Source organism: Equus caballus, chromosome 7 (genome assembly GCF_041296265.1).
Source record: "Equus caballus isolate H_3958 breed thoroughbred chromosome 7, TB-T2T, whole genome shotgun sequence".
Lineage (NCBI taxonomy): Eukaryota > Metazoa > Chordata > Mammalia > Perissodactyla > Equidae > Equus > Equus caballus.
Genome location: NC_091690.1, coordinates 72359601 through 72376507, shown reverse-complemented (window position 1 = coordinate 72376507; position 16907 = coordinate 72359601). Strand labels below are relative to the sequence as shown.

Below are 16907 nucleotides of genomic sequence, written 5' to 3'. Positions count from 1 at the left end.
GACCTTCAGTCAGGTACTCTTATTCTCAATCTGCAAGTGTTTATGGGGTGCCTATAATAGAATCAGTAAGTGGGTTTTAAGAAAACAAGTGCTAGCCCTGCCTGTGACACCATAGGGTCGGAATACCTTTTACTCTGTACAGTCCTGTGTTAGCACATATTTGCCACTTTATTCTAACTCTTTATGTCCATGACTATCTCTACCTTTTAATGCTGTGTGCTTCTGAGGCTAGAGCCCATAGCATATATTCAGATAACAGGTAATAAAGGGCTTCAAAGGGGCTGGCCCCATGGCCGAGTGGTTAAGTTCGCGCGCTCTGCTGCAGGCAGCCCAGAGTTTCGTTGGTTCGAATCCTGGGTGCGGACATGGCACTGCTCATCAAGCCACGCTGAGGCAGCATCCCACATGCCACAACTAGAAGGACCCACAACGAAGAATTTACAACTATGTACCGGAGGGCTTTGGGGAGAAAAAGGAAAAAATAAAATCTTTAAAAAAAATTATAAAGTCTGTGGACATTTTGGATATTGTAACACTCTGGATCTTATTTGTCAAGGTATGGTACAGGGGCCTGATAGATGTGTGTGCTCAGCTTCCTGCTGGGCTCCTCTAACACTACTCTGGTGAAAGGGGAGCACTGGCTCACACTGCCTCTGCAAACTGATGAGATGTGACCTCAGCTTCCCTCTTGGCACCGCTGACCCCCTCCTGGTGAAAGTGGGGCACTGACTTGTACCACCTCAACTTGCACCACCTTCTTGCCTTCAGGTGGACTTGTAAGCTCAGTTTCCTGCTGACAGCAGGGGAGGGGATGAAGGAAGTGTAGGCTCAGTTCCTGGCTGACTTGACACCAGTGGTGGGAGCTGGAAGAAGTGGAGTACTACCTCCCACCACCTCGTTCTGGTCAATGCTGGTCAAGTCACTGGAGTGGGGAGGAGTTGGAGTGCTGCCTCCTGCTTCCATGGGGGGTGAAGTAGAAGATTACTTCCTCTTCAGCCCCGCTGAAACCTTAGGGGAGGGGAGGTAGCAGTTTTTCTGTAACTGTTTGAGTAAGGTGAATATTACCAAAAAAATTTTCTGTTCTGTTAGGCCACCCATTTCCCAGTCTTTTGCCTAGGGGCAATAGACTTTCCTGGTGTTTTTTTGTTTGTTTTCTTCATCTGTGCCTGTCTTTATCAGTTCCATGTTGGAGGCTTCCGCAGTGTCCTGTCCAGGATATATGGGAATGTTGGGGAAATCCAGGGAACTCATTGCCCTGTTGCTCTTCCAGTCCTGAGGTTCCTAGGTGGTCTGCCTTCTTTTTTCATTTTCCAGCCTCCTATGCTTGTTTGTTGTGTTATGTCCAGGTTTTTTAGTTGTGAGGGGAAAGACCTGGGAGGAATAGGGCTACTCCATCTTGGCCAGAGCAGAAGTCGCATCCTTTTTTAAGATGGGGAAATTAACCCATTCAATTAGTTCTCAATGGATCTTGTAAGACAGTGATTTTCAAACTGAACTCTCTAAGATGTCTGCTTAATTTTTACTTAAAAAACAGGTTTTAAAAAATAAAACTTGGGGGCCGGCCTGGCGGCGCAGCAGTTAAGTTCACACATTCCGCTTCTCAGTGGCCCGGGGTTCGCCGGTTCAGATCCCAGGTGTGGACATGGCACCACTTGGCAAAAGCCATGCTGTGGTAGGTGTCCCATGTATAAAATAGAGGAAGATGGGCATGGATGTTAGCTCAGGGCCAGTCTTCCTCAGCAAAAATAGGAAGATTGACAGTAGTTAGTTCAGGGCTAACCTTCCTCAAAAAAAAAAAAAAATTGAAAACCACTGCTGTAGAACACCCCACTAAAACTTAAATCCAAAGCTTCTTTTTCCATGGCTGTTTCTCACAGCTAGTCTTTGAACCGTAGGGAAGCAGGGACTCTCTTCTGTTTATTTCTGGTTTTCTAGCACTTGAACATGCCCAGCATGTAGTACATACCCAGTACATGTTTTTGAAGGAATGGAGTTATTTATGCAGCTCCATTTTCTCTGCCCTTGTAGTTCTTTTTTTTCCCCTTAAAAGATTGGCACCTGAGGTAACATCTGTTGCCAATCTTCTTCTTCTTCTTTTTTTTTTTTTTTTACCTTTGTTCTTCTTCCTAAAGCCTCCCAGTACCTAGTTATATATTCTAGTTGTAGGTCCTTCTGGTTGTGCTATGTGGGATGCCGCCTCAGTGTGGCCTGATGAGTGGTGCCATGTCCATGCCTAAGATCTGAACCCATGAAACCCTGGACCACTGAAGTGGAGTGTGCAATCTTAACTGCTCGGCCACGGGGCCAGCCCTGCCCTTGTAGTTCTTTTGCTACCTACTCCGTCTTACGGTCTTTTTTTTTGCTTGCCAGGTGTCCTAGATACAGCCATTGTTGACCGGGGGAGGAATGTGGTATCTAGTTCTCGAGATGGGACAGCACGACTTTGGGATTGTGGGCGCTCAGCCTGCCTGGGAGTCATTGCAGACTGTGGTTCTTCCATCAATGGAGTGGCTGTGGGTGCTGCTGACAATTCTATAAACCTCGGCTCCCCTGAGCAGATGCCCAGTAAGTTGATAATGATATGTGAGCTTATTTTGTTTCCTTAGGCCCCTTCAGGGTTTGTTTTAGTTTCTCCTTTTCTTCCTTGTCGTTTCCTGCTCTGTAGCTGGTATTTCTATTTTTCACCATAAGATTAATACTTATTGCATACCTATTATGTTTCTGTTGCTTTGGAATCTACAAAGGAAGTGTATGTCATAGTTACTGCGTTTGAGTAAGTGCAGTCTAATTTAGCAGATGAAACTAATGCCTGTAAAACAGAGAACACTAAGATTTTGGCTGAAGTAACTTAGTGATTCTTAACACAAATATAGTTTTTTGGAAGAAGTGAGTGTTTTAGGTTAGTATAGATGAGAAGGATGTCACAAAAGAAGATGACTTGAACCTTGAAGGATGGATTTGAGTTGATCAGACAAGAATGGGAAGGATAGGAGAATGGGGGCTGGGGCAGGGGATGGGGCAGTTCACATGAAAACAGCTTGGAGGTGAAATTGACTATTGGGTAAAAAGATGTGCTTGGCTGGGCCAGAGTTGGATTAAGAGTAGTAGTAATGGGAAATAGGTGAGTAGAATGCTGGCTCTGGTGAGTCAGAATGATAAAGGTCCTAATAAGGCACCTTGCAATCTTTTCTTATTTTCCCATGCTTATAACTAATACTTGCTTCTCTGTTTCCATAGGACTATTTTCTACCATCATCTTTGCCTCTCACATTTTTTTAAAAATATACTTTATATGTTAGAGCAGTTTTAAGTTCACAGCAAAATTGAGCAGAAAACACAGAGTTCTCATATACCCTCTACTCCCGCACCCACACAGCCTCCCCCATTATCAACATCTCCACCAGAGTGATACATTTATTACAGTTGATAAACTACATTGACACATCATTATCACTCAAAGTCCATAGTTTACATTAGGATTCACTCTTGGTGTTGTACATTTGATGGTTTTGGACAAATGTATAATGACGTGTCTGTAATTATACTATCATACAGAAGTTTTACTGCCCCGAAAATCCTCTGTGTTCTACCAATTTGTGAGTTGCTGCCACAACATGGTCGCCAGTGAGTGGCGGAGGTTTGTGCCCGGAAACCAAACCTGGGCCGCCAGAGCTGAGTGCATAAAACCTAACCACTAGGCCATCAGGCCAGCCCTTCTACCTTTAAATATTGGAAGGCCCTCCGCTCTAACTACAGTTTCTCCCTAGGTGTTCTCATCAGTTCCATGGCTTTAAATACTGTATTTAAGCTGGTGATTTCCAAAAGTGTATCTAAAATATAGACCTCTCTCCTGAGTTTCAGACTCTATTTAGATATCTAATAGTTAGCTTGAATTTACCTTGTCTAACATGGTGTGTTTGATTTACCCCTACCCCAAATCTGTTTTTTCCCATCTCAGTAAATGGCACCACAATCTACCCGTTTGCTCAAGCCCAAAGCCTGAGATTTATTCACCATCTACCTCTGCCTTTCCTCATGTCCCACATCAGCAAAGTCGGTCATCTCTACCTTCAGAGTGTTTCTAATGTTTCCACCTTGCCCTCTCCCTCCTACTCTTCCTCTTGTCAGCTTGCTGGTCCAGTCTGTCACCATCTGTTGCCTGTACTGTTCTCCTATAATCTGTTCTCCTCAGAGCAACCAGTGTGGTCATTAAAAAAAACATCCATTCATGTCACTCTCCTTTGTCCCTGGTGTCCTCAGTGGCCTCCTTCTATACATTGATTAAAATTCTAGGGGGCCGGCCCAGTGGCCTAGTGGTTAAGTTCAGTGTACTCCACTTCAGCAGCCCAAGTTTGGTGCCTGGGTACAGACCTACACCACTCGCCAGCAGCCACACCGTGGCAGCAACCCACATACAAAATACAGGAAGGTTGGCACAGATGTTAGCTCAGAGCAAATCTTCCTCAGCGAAAAAAAGAAAGAAAATCCTAACCCCTTACCGTGGCTTATTGCAAACCTTTACACTTTCTGACCCCTGCGTTCCTCTCCAGCCTCGTGTCATACTGCCTTCTGCCAGGCCCACTGTATTCCAGTACAGGCCTTCTGTTTGTTCTTTCAGCACAGCCTCTGCCAGCCTCCTGGCCTTTGCTTTGTTTTTCCCTTAGACTGGAATGTCCTTCCTGAAACTCTTCACATGACTGGCTTCTTGTTTACCATTCAGGGCTCAGTTGAAAAGTGGCCTCCCTGGAGGCTTTTTAAAGTTGAAATTTAAAGTTACCTTCCCCCACCTGTCTTCCCACTATCTACTCACTTTTGATCATATTTTCCTGTTTTATTCCCACTGTAGAACTTACCACGGTCTGAAAATATCCTACCTGTTTATTTACCTATTCCACTATTTCATATTTCCACTAGAATTTTTGAGAGTAAGGACCCTTGTTTGTACATCACTATTTCCTCAGCACCTAGCAGAATGTCTGATACATAGTAGACTCTTTTTTTTTTTCCCCTAAAGATTGGCACCTGAGCTAACAACTGTGGCCAATCTTCTTTTTCTTTTTTCCCCTGCTTTTTCTCCCCCAATCCCCCCAAAACATAGTTGTATATATTTTTAGTTGTGGGTCCTTCTAGTTGTGGCATGTGGGATGCCGCCTCAACGTGACCTAATGAGCAGTGCCATGTCCGTGCCCAGGATCTGAACTGGCAAAACCCTGGGCTGCCGAAGATGGAGCGTGCGAACTTAACCACTTGGCCACAGGGCTGGCCCTGATAGTAGACTCTTAATAAGTATTTGTTTAGTGAATGAATACTTCTAGACCATAAGAACCTTGAGGGCAGAGACTATTTTGTTCAACATTGTACCACTGTTCCTAGTATGGTATCTTGTCATGTTAAGTTGGGTTTATTGAGATATATTTTTTGTTTGTTTGTTTTTGTTTTTGTTTTTTTATGGCAGAAGGTTTTTTTAATTAAGATTATGATAGTTTACACCCTTGTGAAATTTCACTTGTACATTATTGTTAGTCATGTTGTAGGTACACCACTTCACCCTTTGTGCCCTCCCCCCACCCAGCCTTTCCCCTGGTAACCACCGATCAGTTCTCTTTGTCTATATGTTAACTTCCACCTATGAGTGGAGTCATACAGAGTTCGTCTTTCTCTGTCTGGCTTATTTCTCTTAACATAATTATTGAGATATATTTTACATATAGTAAAAGTCACCTTTTTAAATTGCATAGTTCTGTGAGTTTTGGCAGATGTGTACAGTCATGTAAAGAAATACCACAGTCAAGATATAGAACATAATAAGTGCTTTTTTAAATTAATAAGTGAATCATTAACAGTAATTCAGTAAACAGCCATCGGTATCTGTGCTTTCTGGGTATTGCCAGCTGATCAGCCCAGCCTGTTATTGACATAGCTCATCTGTCATGCAGGTGAACGGGAGGTTGGAACAGAGTCGAAAATGCTGCTGTTGGCCCGGGAAGACAAGAAACTTCAGTGCTTGGGACTACAGAGCAGGCAGCCGGCAAGTGGTTCCTCTAAGACCTTTGAATTCTAGGGCAACCTGGGTCACGCTGATTCTTAGAAAGCTGTTTTGGAAACATTTCTGCTTGCTCCCTGTGGTTACCTTTTGAGGAAGCTGCATAACAGGCAGTACAGAGTAGTGATTAAGAACATCAAGTTGGGATAAGGGCAACATCTAAATGCCAGCTCTCCCACTTAATGGCTATGACCTTGGATGGGTTCTTAACCTCTCTGAGCCTCAGTTTCCTCCTCACTAAACTGGGCATAGTAGGACTTACCTTGTATGGTTTTGTGATGAGGATTAAATGCTCTGCTGCTTTGTGATCTTTGATAAGTTACTCTCCTGGGCCTCAGTGTGCAGTATGTAGAATGATCAGGTTTCATAAATTTCCTTCTACCTCTAAGGCAACGTGAAGAAATTCTGAGTAAAGGACTCATGCTTCAGGGCTCTGGATCAATTAATGACCTGTCTTTTACAGAAGAATTAGTTGAATTTTCTTCCTTCATCTTCTGAGGTTTTGCTGGGCAGACTGTGCTCTTAATTAAACTCTATGGTCTCTGGGATTAGATTTTTTAAAATTTATTTCCAGCTCATGTCATCATCAGCCAGACAACTTTAATGATTTGGTTTGGCCACAGGCTTTGTATTTTCATTTCATCTCTTTACTTCATTGTGCTGGTAATGTTTCCATTTTCCAAGTTTGTTCCAGGAACATCATTATTGTTGATCATATTGCCTTTGCACTCTGAATTTCCATGCTGGCTTTTATTTCCAAAGGAAAATCAGGAGTTTGTTTTGTTTTGTTCTTTTCTTTCCTTTTTAGAACATTTGATGGAGAAATAATCAGTTTGAGCTAACATTAAATACAAATCTGATAATTTATTTTTTCAGGTACATAGGGAGAATTATGATTCTTTAAATTGCCACTTTATTTAAGCTTGTTTCTTTTCCTACAAAGTATCTCCCTTCAAAAGGTTGTTACAAGTGACATGAAGCAAAACTTAAATGTGTGAATTGCAAGTGTTTCTCAAACGGGGGTTGTAATGAAAAGAGGGGAAAAAGGGATTTTTGGTGTTGAGGATCCTATGAGTCAGTGTATTGAAGGATAATAGTTTGAAAATTACTACCTCAGAGTATGGTGTTATGTAAACTGCTTAAGTCCTCAGCCAACCTAGGTTCCTGAAATCTTGGGACTGCTTCCTCCTCAATTGTTGGTGAATGCTTAGTTTAGATTGAGAGTACTTCAAGGGGGAAGAAAAAAATATCTCTAAAAATGGTAAAAATTTTCCTTTTCTTGGTGCCTTTCTATTCCTGGAAACAAATTAATCTTTAAACAGCATTTTTGTCTCTACTTGTTCTCAGGTCTTCCTCTTTATTGGCTCAGATGCCTTCAACTGCTGTACTTTTCTCTCTGGCTTCTTGCTATTGGCTGGGACACAAGATGGAAACATTTATCAGCTGGATGTGCGGAATCCAAGGTGAGTCACCATTCATTTGCATGATGCAGGTCTTCTGCAGAGTGGAAATTTTTATTGGTGTTAACATTGATTAGCCTAGCGTATAGATGACTATTGAATCAAGGGTATATTTTTCCATTTATAAGCATTTTCCAGTGTGAATTGTCTGATCTTATTGTTCCTGGAATCGTATTAAAAGGTAATTTGATAAACAAACACATGGATAAAGAGAACAGTTTAGTGGTTACCAGAGGGGGAGAGAGTCGGGGCATGGGCACAAGGGGTGAAGGGGCACATATGTATGGTGATGAATAAAAACTAGACTATTGCTGGTGAGCACGATGTAGTCTATACAGAAGCTGATATGTAATAATGTACACCTGAAATTACACAATATTTTATACCAATATAACCTCAATAAAATTTTTTAAAAGAGGGGAAAAAATAAGTAAATAAAAGATAATTTGATTTATACTGTCATGATTGTCCTATCTTAGTGATTGCTTTGGAAATTAAGCTTAAATAATGAACTAACATTTCACTTAAAATGATTGTGTGGAACTTTTAATCTTAAGGAGCTCAGTAATTTTCTCTATGATATTAGGTCTGGGTTGACCTAAGATCAATCATTTTTAGTTCAAGTAAGCAGCTCTGTTTATTTAGCTTTTCATACCTGTCTAAAACAGGCCTTACGCTGATCTTAAAGATACCCAGAGAGAATCATACAACCTCTCTGTCCTAGGATTTAACAATTTCTACAACTCTGTCCCTTCCTCCTTCTATTTCTTTCCTTTGTTCACCTGATATTTATTGAATGACTTCTGTGGGCACCAGGCTTTGTACAGGGCACTGAAAAACAGAAATAAAAGATACAGACTCTGCCTTTGGGGCCCTTGGAATCTAACAGTAAAGACAGACAAGTAAAAGACTGTTGTGATGCAGTGTGATCAAGTGGTCTGACAGGACTATACACAGGAATTTGAAGAAGCACTGACAAGGAGAGGGAAGAAGGTGAGACTGCTTCTCCAAGGAAATGGGGCTTTAATTGGCTCTTGTCCAGTGGAAGTTACCGAGTAAAGAGGAAAAGGACCTGCCCTCAGTAGCACAGCATAGAGAGAAACATGGAACACTCCTCACTGCTGCCCTGTCTGACAAGTATATACCCTTCGGGCGGGGCAGTGGGGAGAAGTGATCCCAGACAGGAAAACAGGAGTTTGCTTAGAAAGAACTTTCAGACTGCTCTCAGGAGTTTCGACTTTGTTCCAAGAGCAGTGAAGAAATTCCAGCTACAGAGTGACTAGCTTGTGCCTTTTCTTCTATAATCTGTTTCTTTACTTTTGTACTTGTTTTTGCCTCCATGGAGATAGGGAATCTCTGGCCCCTATTGTAAAATCACCCTTGGGTGATTTGGCTGGCCCCATGGCTGAGTGTTAAAGTTCCATGCATTCCGCTTCTGCAGCCCAGGTTTGCGGGTTCGGATCTTGGGCATGGACCTACTCTACTCATCACCCATGCTGTGGAGGCATCCTGCATACAAAATAGAGGAAGATTGCCATGGATATTAGCTCAAGGCTAGTCTTCCTCAAGCAAAAAAAAGAGGAAGATGGGCAATGGATGTTAGCTCAGGGTGAATCTTCCTCACCAAAAAAATAAAATCACTCTTACATATTTTTAAATTAATTCTCACTCATCTTTCTTTTCGTTTTACAGAGTCCTGACAATTTTAATATTTCATAACTGTCTTAATTCTGTCTATAAGTAAAAAAGATTAACGTATTATTAACATTGGTATCTTAAAAGCTTGCCAGACGTTCCCATAAAACTGGAAATATTGGTAGTGACTTAGTTCATTCAGTTCAATGACACGTTTAGATTCACTCCAAGGTAATTTTACTATTTTTTTTTAAAGCTTGGCGCTGAGCTAACATCTGTTGCCGATCATTTTTTTTCTTCTTCTTCTACCCAAAGCCCCCCAGTACATAGTTGTATATTGTAGTTGTAGGTCCTTCTAGTTCTGCTACGTGGGGTGCCGCCTCACCGTGGCTTGATGAGTGGCACTAGGTCTGCACCCGTGTTCCGAACCAGTGAAACCCTGGGCGGCTGAAGTGGAGCACACGAACTTAACCACTCAGCCACGGGGCTGGTCCCAACTCCAAGGTGATTTTGAATTGCCTTAATCTACTATTTAAAGATCTTGCCGGGAAAGAAACCGTATAAGGGTCTAATCTCTGTCCACATTTGTCCTGTTTGCTTTTATATGCTAAGTACTATATGTTGAATATAGTTTAGTGTTGCTTTTGAAGAAAAAAAAAGTAAAATTGCTCCTTTTACCCTGAATCCTAGGACTCCAGTGCAAGTCATGCACAGATCAGGAGCACCAGTTCTGTCCTTGCTGAGTTTCAGAGACGGATTCATTGCTAGCCAAGGTGGGTTTAGGGGCCATTTAAGAGAGATGGTTCCATGTAGTTCAATTAAACATGGATTTAAGTGTCTGGTCTATAGCTGGGCTAGGGGTATGGACCTCCGTGATTCTTTGGTATATTGTATATTGTATAAACACTATGTGGAAAGTGTAATTGTCTATGTCCCCCTCCAGTCTAGGCTCCTTGAGAGTAATGACTGTGCCTTTTTCATTGTGTCAACCCCAGCATTTAGCTCAGTGCCCACTATATGGTTGGTGCTCAATAAACATTGGTAGAGTAAATGTATTGGCCTTTATTGCAAAATGTTGAGGATTCAATAATGAATCAGTTACAGTCTCTGCCCTAAATGAGCTGTTAGTGAGGCAGACAGGCATATAGACATGTGATTAAGTACAGTTTGATAAGTATTGCAGCAGAAAACTATATGAGAACATGGAGTAAAGCTAACTCTAGTGGTAGGAATGCTACAGGGACATCTTCATGGACTAGGTAACATATAAGCCAATGACTGTTTTGTAAAGACGAACATTGAAGGCCAAAGTCATAGTGTGTGCAAAGTCTTAGATGAGGGTAGAGGGGCAAAAAGAAGGGATCTATCATTTACTAGGTGCCTACTATGGGGTAGATACTGTGTGTGATGCTTTACATATGTAGTCTAGCTAAAGTGAGTACCTTGGTGTAGCCAGGACAAAATATTTGGAATGGAGTTTGGGAGTGGAGTTGGGGGAAATGCATGGAACAAGGTGCCCATTAAGGGACACTGTGAGTCCTCACAGGAATGATGTAAGTGAAGAGGACTGGACTGGACGACCTGGAGGGACCACCTTACCTGAGTATTTCAGTGTGGGAGTTAGGATATTTTGGCTGTTTTGGGCATGGAACAACACCACTCATCTGTCAGTAGCCATGCTGTGGTGGTGGCTCACATAGACGAACTAAAAGGACTTACAACTAGAATATACAACTATGTACTGGGGCTTTGGGGAGGGAGGAAAAAAAGGAAGATTGACAACAAATGTTAGCTCAGGGCGAATCTTTTCCAGCAGAAACAAATAATAACAATAAAGAAATAAATAAAAGCTTTAGCAAGGAAAAAGAAGTAAAATCAAGGACCCAGCTTTTTTCCATCCTTTGATGCTCTCCTCCCTAGCATGCTGGCTTTTGTCTTCAAGCTTGTTCCCTCATGGTCACAGCACAAGATAGCTGCAGCAGCTCTTATCCTCACGTAGCAGTGGATACTGCTATCCTTTCTATGAATGAGGAAAATTTCCTCAGGAGTAGCACAGCAGACTTACTGTCATACCTCATTGACCAGAATTATAATACATGCTCCTGCCTAAGCAGTAACCAACAAAGGGAATGGAATCACCATAATTGGGTTGGGTTAATCAGGATTCACCCCCTGTGTCACCAGTTACTGGAGACTATTTGGGATTCCATCAGTTAGGAGAAGGGCAAGGAAATAGATGAGTAGGGAGCTAGCAGTGTCTGGATTTCCATGGCCAGCTCTCTGATACAAGTCGATAGCCTTCATCCCTGTCGGAACTGGCGCCTTGTTCCCCTAGCCCTTCTCCTTCAGGATTTCCGGACCATAGCAAAGAGCAATCAGGAATCTGTAGACCTAATCTTCTAGCTCTCTGCACTCACTCTCTCTTAATCTCTCTTTCTTCCCCATGTCTTGGCATCAGTTTGGTGATGCTTTATAGAACCTTAACAGGAGAACAGCTGGCATAAGCTTGTGACAGCTTCCCTTGACGCTGCTGCTGCCATTCACTGTGATCCTTTTTCTTTGATTCCCTTTGCTGCCATGCCACATTCTTCCCTTGAGATCTCTGCAGTCTGGGCTCCTTCCCCATCCCTCTGCTCAAACTGCCCTTGAAGGCCACCGGTGATGAGCTTCTTGCTACATCCAGTGGCCTTTTAAGTATACAGCCCTGTCTTGTCTACTAGTCCCTAAGTTTTCTTGAAGGCAGCTACCACATCTTCTTCATTTCTGTATCCCCAGCTCTTGCACAGGACTGAAGAATCTAAACAAATGTTTGTTGAATGAGTGAGTACATATTTTTCATCTTCCGTGACTCTTAATGGCAATTAATTCTGTTACTGTTATTTGCTTCTTAAAATTGTTAGCTCCTTTTACTCTGTTGATACTAATTAATCTCCTGGTTATTCTCTTTCTCCAGTTACTTCTCCTTTCCTTGGTTTCAATAGCCTATGTTTATAAGTGCCTAGCCTGATTCATGGTATACTGTAGCTTCTCAAATTGTTGAGCTTGAATCCTTTTGCTATTCCTATTATTGTTGCCATCCGTAAAACAGAGCTATTTCCTGAGTTCAGCCTTTGTCCTTCTACTTTTTCCTCTCCATTCTTCCTCAAGGACTGACTGTTCTCATGGTTTTAGCTGTTAATGATTGGAATCCATAGCTCTAGCCCTGACTCCTACTTAACCCTTGTTTTATTGGGCAGCAGCGTTATGTAGAAAAAGCCTAGATTTTGGATCCAAACTGACAACCTAATCAATGAGTTTAAATCCTTACTCCACCACTTACTATTAGATTCAACCATATGAAATTCCTAATATATGACCATTTTGATTTAAAATGGCAGATTTATATGGTTTAATCTAATAGTCCTATGACCTTTGGTAAGCCACTCTGCTTTTCTAAGTCTCAATTTTCTTAGAGATAAAATATGTAAAGTAATCGACATAAAGTAGACATTTTATAAATGATAAGTTTCTTCTTACTCTTGTTACTACCCCTTGCCCTATAAGCCTTCCTAAAACATATTCCTTATCATCATGATCCAGTGACAAGGCACAGAGCCGCAAAAAGTAGAATTATGCTACAGGGCAAGATATGTTGAAGTATCAAAGGAATAATAAACGTTACAGGAGATTGATGGAGAAAGTGTTTACTGTATGGGGTGTTAGAAATGGCTTCCTAGAGGGAATGGGAATAGAGCTGGGACTTATCAAGTAGATAAGATTTGCATATAGAAACTTGAGTGCAGAAGAAGACCTATGGTAATCATACTTTTTTGAGAGGAGAGAAAAGAAACTCAATAATAGATGTCACTTTTTTTTTGCTGAAGTAATAACAATGAGAAACTGAAAAAAGATTATGGTTGGTTTCCCACTCTGGCTTAAAATGAGATTTTGAGACTCAAGAAATGTAAACTTCAAACACAGAGCCATGATGCAGCACATGGGAAGCTTCTGTTGCTTTGGTGGCAGTTCTGAAGTAAGAGAGTTTGGTATCCTGGAGAACCACATGTAGGCCACTCAGGGCTTCTGCATTTCTTAACTCCTCTGTCCTACCTTTAGGCCATTTTGTTGAATATTAACATCTCCCTTGCAAAGGGATGTGTGAGTAAAGTGGAGGTAACGTGGAGAAGAGCTAACTTGTGGCCCTTCTACTGTTTGTAACTCTTTTCTGCTGGAAAGAAGGAAAGGCATAAATTCTGTTATTAACATCTTATATTAATATTAGTATATTACTATTAAAGGCAGAGGCTGGCCTGGTGGTGCAGCAGTTAAGTTCACACATTCTGCTTCGGCAGCCCATGGTTCGTCAGTTCGGATCCTGGGTGCGGACATGACACTGCTTGGCAAGCCATGCTGTAGTAGGCGTCCCACATATAAAGTAGGGGAGGATGGGCATGGATGTTAGCTCAGGGCCAGTCTTCCTCAGCAAAAAGAGGAGGATTGGCAGCAGATGTTAGCTCAGGGCTAATCTTCCTCAAAAACAAACAAACAAAACAAAACAAACAAAAAGGCAAAGAGAGTAAAATTATAACTCTGTTTTCAGAGGACAAAACTAAGATCAATAAAAGAAAGTTATCAGGAGCCACATTTCAGTTCAATACAGTCATGTGCTGCATAGCGATGTTTCAGTCGACCGACTGCGTATACCATGGTGGTCCCATGAGATTAGTACCATAGAGCCTAGGTGTGTGGTAGGCCATACCATCTAGGTTTGTGAAAGTACACTCTATGATGTTTGCACAACGACAAAACCACCTAACAACGCATTTTTCAGAACATACCCTGTTGTTAAGCGATGTGCGACTGTATAAGGAAAAGCCATCTGTTTTGTAAGAAAGAAGCTGGCATTGAGGTAGTGAGCACCACTAACTCTGGGGATGGACAAGCATAGGCTGGTTGGCTACGCTGCCAGGTGCTGTAGAGGGAATTCTGTACTAGTTAGAAGGTGGAGGTAGATGATCTTTGAGGTCCTTTTGAACTCTTTGATTTACTAGAGAGGAGATTGAAATTGCCAGATTAAACAATTTTTTAAACTTTATTATAGAACTTGGTAAACCGATACAAAGATAGAGAAATAAACCTGGTGCACCCATCATCTAGCTTCAACTATTACTAATTTATGGCTAATCTTCTTTCATCATGTTTTACCCATTCCTTTATAATCCCCAGCCTTTATCATATTTTGAAATATATCAAAAACATCATATTATTTTATCTGTCAGTATTTCTATATCTTTAAAAGATAAATATTCTTTTTTGGAAAAGATTATTTTTAATATTAATAGTGCAAGGAAGGATAATGTCCTCCTGTATGCTGCTGGTTGGAGGATAGATTGATTAACAGATAAAATAAAATTGATTGACAGATAATTTTGGAAAGCAGTTTTTTAGATTTCCAAAAAGTTTGAGAAGGTTAATTAATATCTTTTGATTCTTTTTCAGGATTTTATACAAAGTTATAATCTTAATACAGAAAAAACTTTATGCATAAAAATCTTCTTTTATGCGGTTATGCTCTCAACCATGTAAAATAAAAATTTGCACAAAAAAGATTGGGAAAGTACATTAAAATGTTAACAGTAATTATCTTTGTGGTAGATTATGGGTGATTTTTTACTTCTCTGTTTATTTTTAAAGTTTTCTTCAATGAGCATGTACTACTTTTTTTTTTTTGAGGAAGATTAGCCCTGAGCTAACTGCTGCCAATCCTCCTCTTTTTGCTGAGGAAGACTGGCCCTGAGCTAACATCTGTGCCCTTCCTCCTCTACTTTATATGTGGGATGCCTACCACAGCATGGCTTGCCAAGCGATGCCATATCCGCACCCGGGATCCAAACTGGCGAACCCTGGGCCTCCGAAGTGGAACGTGCGAACTTAACCACTGCACCACCGGGCAGTCCCTAGCATGTATTACTTTTATATTAAGTAAAATAACAACAACAACAAAAATCACCTTAGTCAGCAGTTTATAGATGATCTCAAGTTTCATTTGTTCATGCTCTTCTGAGAAAATTAAGTTTAGAAATTAGATGGGTTTTTATTTTCTTGGTCTAACTTTCCTCCTTTGCCTAATATATATGCTCAAGTTTATAGATTGAAGAATAATTTGGGAGCATAGATTTTTCTTAAAGAAAACATTTATATAGGTGAATTCCCTGTTAAAAATAATTTCCTAGGATAAGTTTGCAAACAGATATATAAACCTGAAGTTGCTTGGTCTGTGCCCTTGGCTAAAGACAACCTTTCTTCCCACCGAGCTTGCACTTAACCTTCAAACCCTCTCCAGCCCAGCATTCTAGGCAGCCACTACAGGGCCTCGTATTTGGCCTACATAATGAGACCTGTTTGCTGTTCTGGGTCTCAGGACAATCTTCTTTAGGCTAGTGATGTACAGAAATAAACTAAAATAGTTTTTTAATTCCTCTGCATGCAGCTTTCTCTTCAATTATCTAAATTTTCTTTCTGCCTTTTAGGTGATGGAAGCTGTTTCATTGTCCAGCAAGACTTAGACTATGTCATTGAGCTCACTGGGGCTGACTGTGACCCCGTGTACAAGGTACACGCCTGAGAGGAGACCAGGCCTAGGCGATTCTCACCTGGGATCTAGGACTTTTGAACGGACTGAATCTGGCTACTTTGTGGTCTTAGGGGTGATCAGATACTTATGAGTGGGATAGAAGGAAATCATAATTTTGAATCAGAAGTGACTTCATCACTTACTGCCTCTAGAAACTTAAAAAATAACCTCACCCCCCATCTGTCAATTTATCTTAAAATGAAGATTATAGTGAGATAATGCATAGGAAAGCTCTTTGTAAATTTAAAAGATTCTATGATTATTAGCCATCATTATTATTATTTCTAGTTCGAGATTGATTATCTCATTTTATTAGAGGGGAAAAGGGAAATAGTATTTATTGATCAGATGTTGTTTTACATATATTATCTCATTTAATCATTGAACTCATTCATTGAAGTATAGGTATTATTATTCCTATTTTTTCTTATATTTTTAAAAACGTTATACAATACATACCTATAAAAATTCAAACAATATAGAATAATAGAGACTTAAAAGTCCCATTAAAGACCTTTTCAGTTTCATTCTTCTTTCTAGAAGTAACTAGCATTAATAGTTTGGCATATATTTTTCTTTTTTTGAAGATTAGCCCTGAGCTAACTTCTGCCAATCCTCCTCTTTTTGCTGAGGAAGACTGGCCCTGAGCTAACATCGTGCCCATCTTCCTCTCCTTTATACATGAGATGCCTACCAGAGCATGGTGTGCCAAGCAGTGCCATGTCCGCACCCGGGATCCCAACCGGCGAACCCTGGGCTGCCAAGTAGCAGAACGTGTGAACTTAACCGCTGCGCCACCGGGCCGGCCCCATTGGCATATATTTTTCAAGATTGTTTTTGGAGAATTTGCACTTACATCTTTTGTTTATATATTTATGTAAATAATATAGTTTTATCTTTAGTTTGTACGTAATTGGGATCATTCTATATTTATTGCCCTATGACTTTCTTTTTTTTTTTTACTTAATGTCTCGGAGCTCTTCCCAGACAAATGCATACAGATCCACTTCATTTTTTAAAATTCTTGCTTAGTGTTCTATATTGTGAATTTTAACATATTATTTTCATTTTGCAAATGAGGAAACTGAGACCCTTAGGGGTTGAGAAAATTGCCCTAGGTCGTACAGATTACATATTAGCAAACCTGAGATTAAGC

At 40.8% G+C, this 16907-nt stretch overlaps 1 protein-coding gene across 17 annotated transcripts in view; it reads left to right on the top strand.

Annotated features, from left to right (window-relative positions):
* The window catches only part of PAAF1 (proteasomal ATPase associated factor 1), a 43789-nt gene that overhangs the window by 24613 nt on the left and 2269 nt on the right, over window positions 1–16907 (top strand). For 14 of the 17 annotated variants that reach the window (XM_070274419.1, XM_023645761.2, XM_070274422.1 and 11 more), the window contains 5 exons: window positions 2371–2565; window positions 5937–6028; window positions 7391–7506; window positions 9829–9911; window positions 15648–15730. In XM_070274419.1, the coding sequence (XP_070130520.1) occupies window positions 2371–2565; window positions 5937–6028; window positions 7391–7506; window positions 9829–9911; window positions 15648–15730 (569 nt within the window). Of the gene's footprint in view, window positions 1–2370; window positions 2566–5936; window positions 6029–7390; window positions 7507–9828; window positions 9912–11913; window positions 11959–15647; window positions 15731–16907 lie in introns of all 17 variants that reach the window. The other 3 variants (XR_011441063.1, XM_023645755.2, XM_023645753.2) reach the window with 3 other exon arrangements.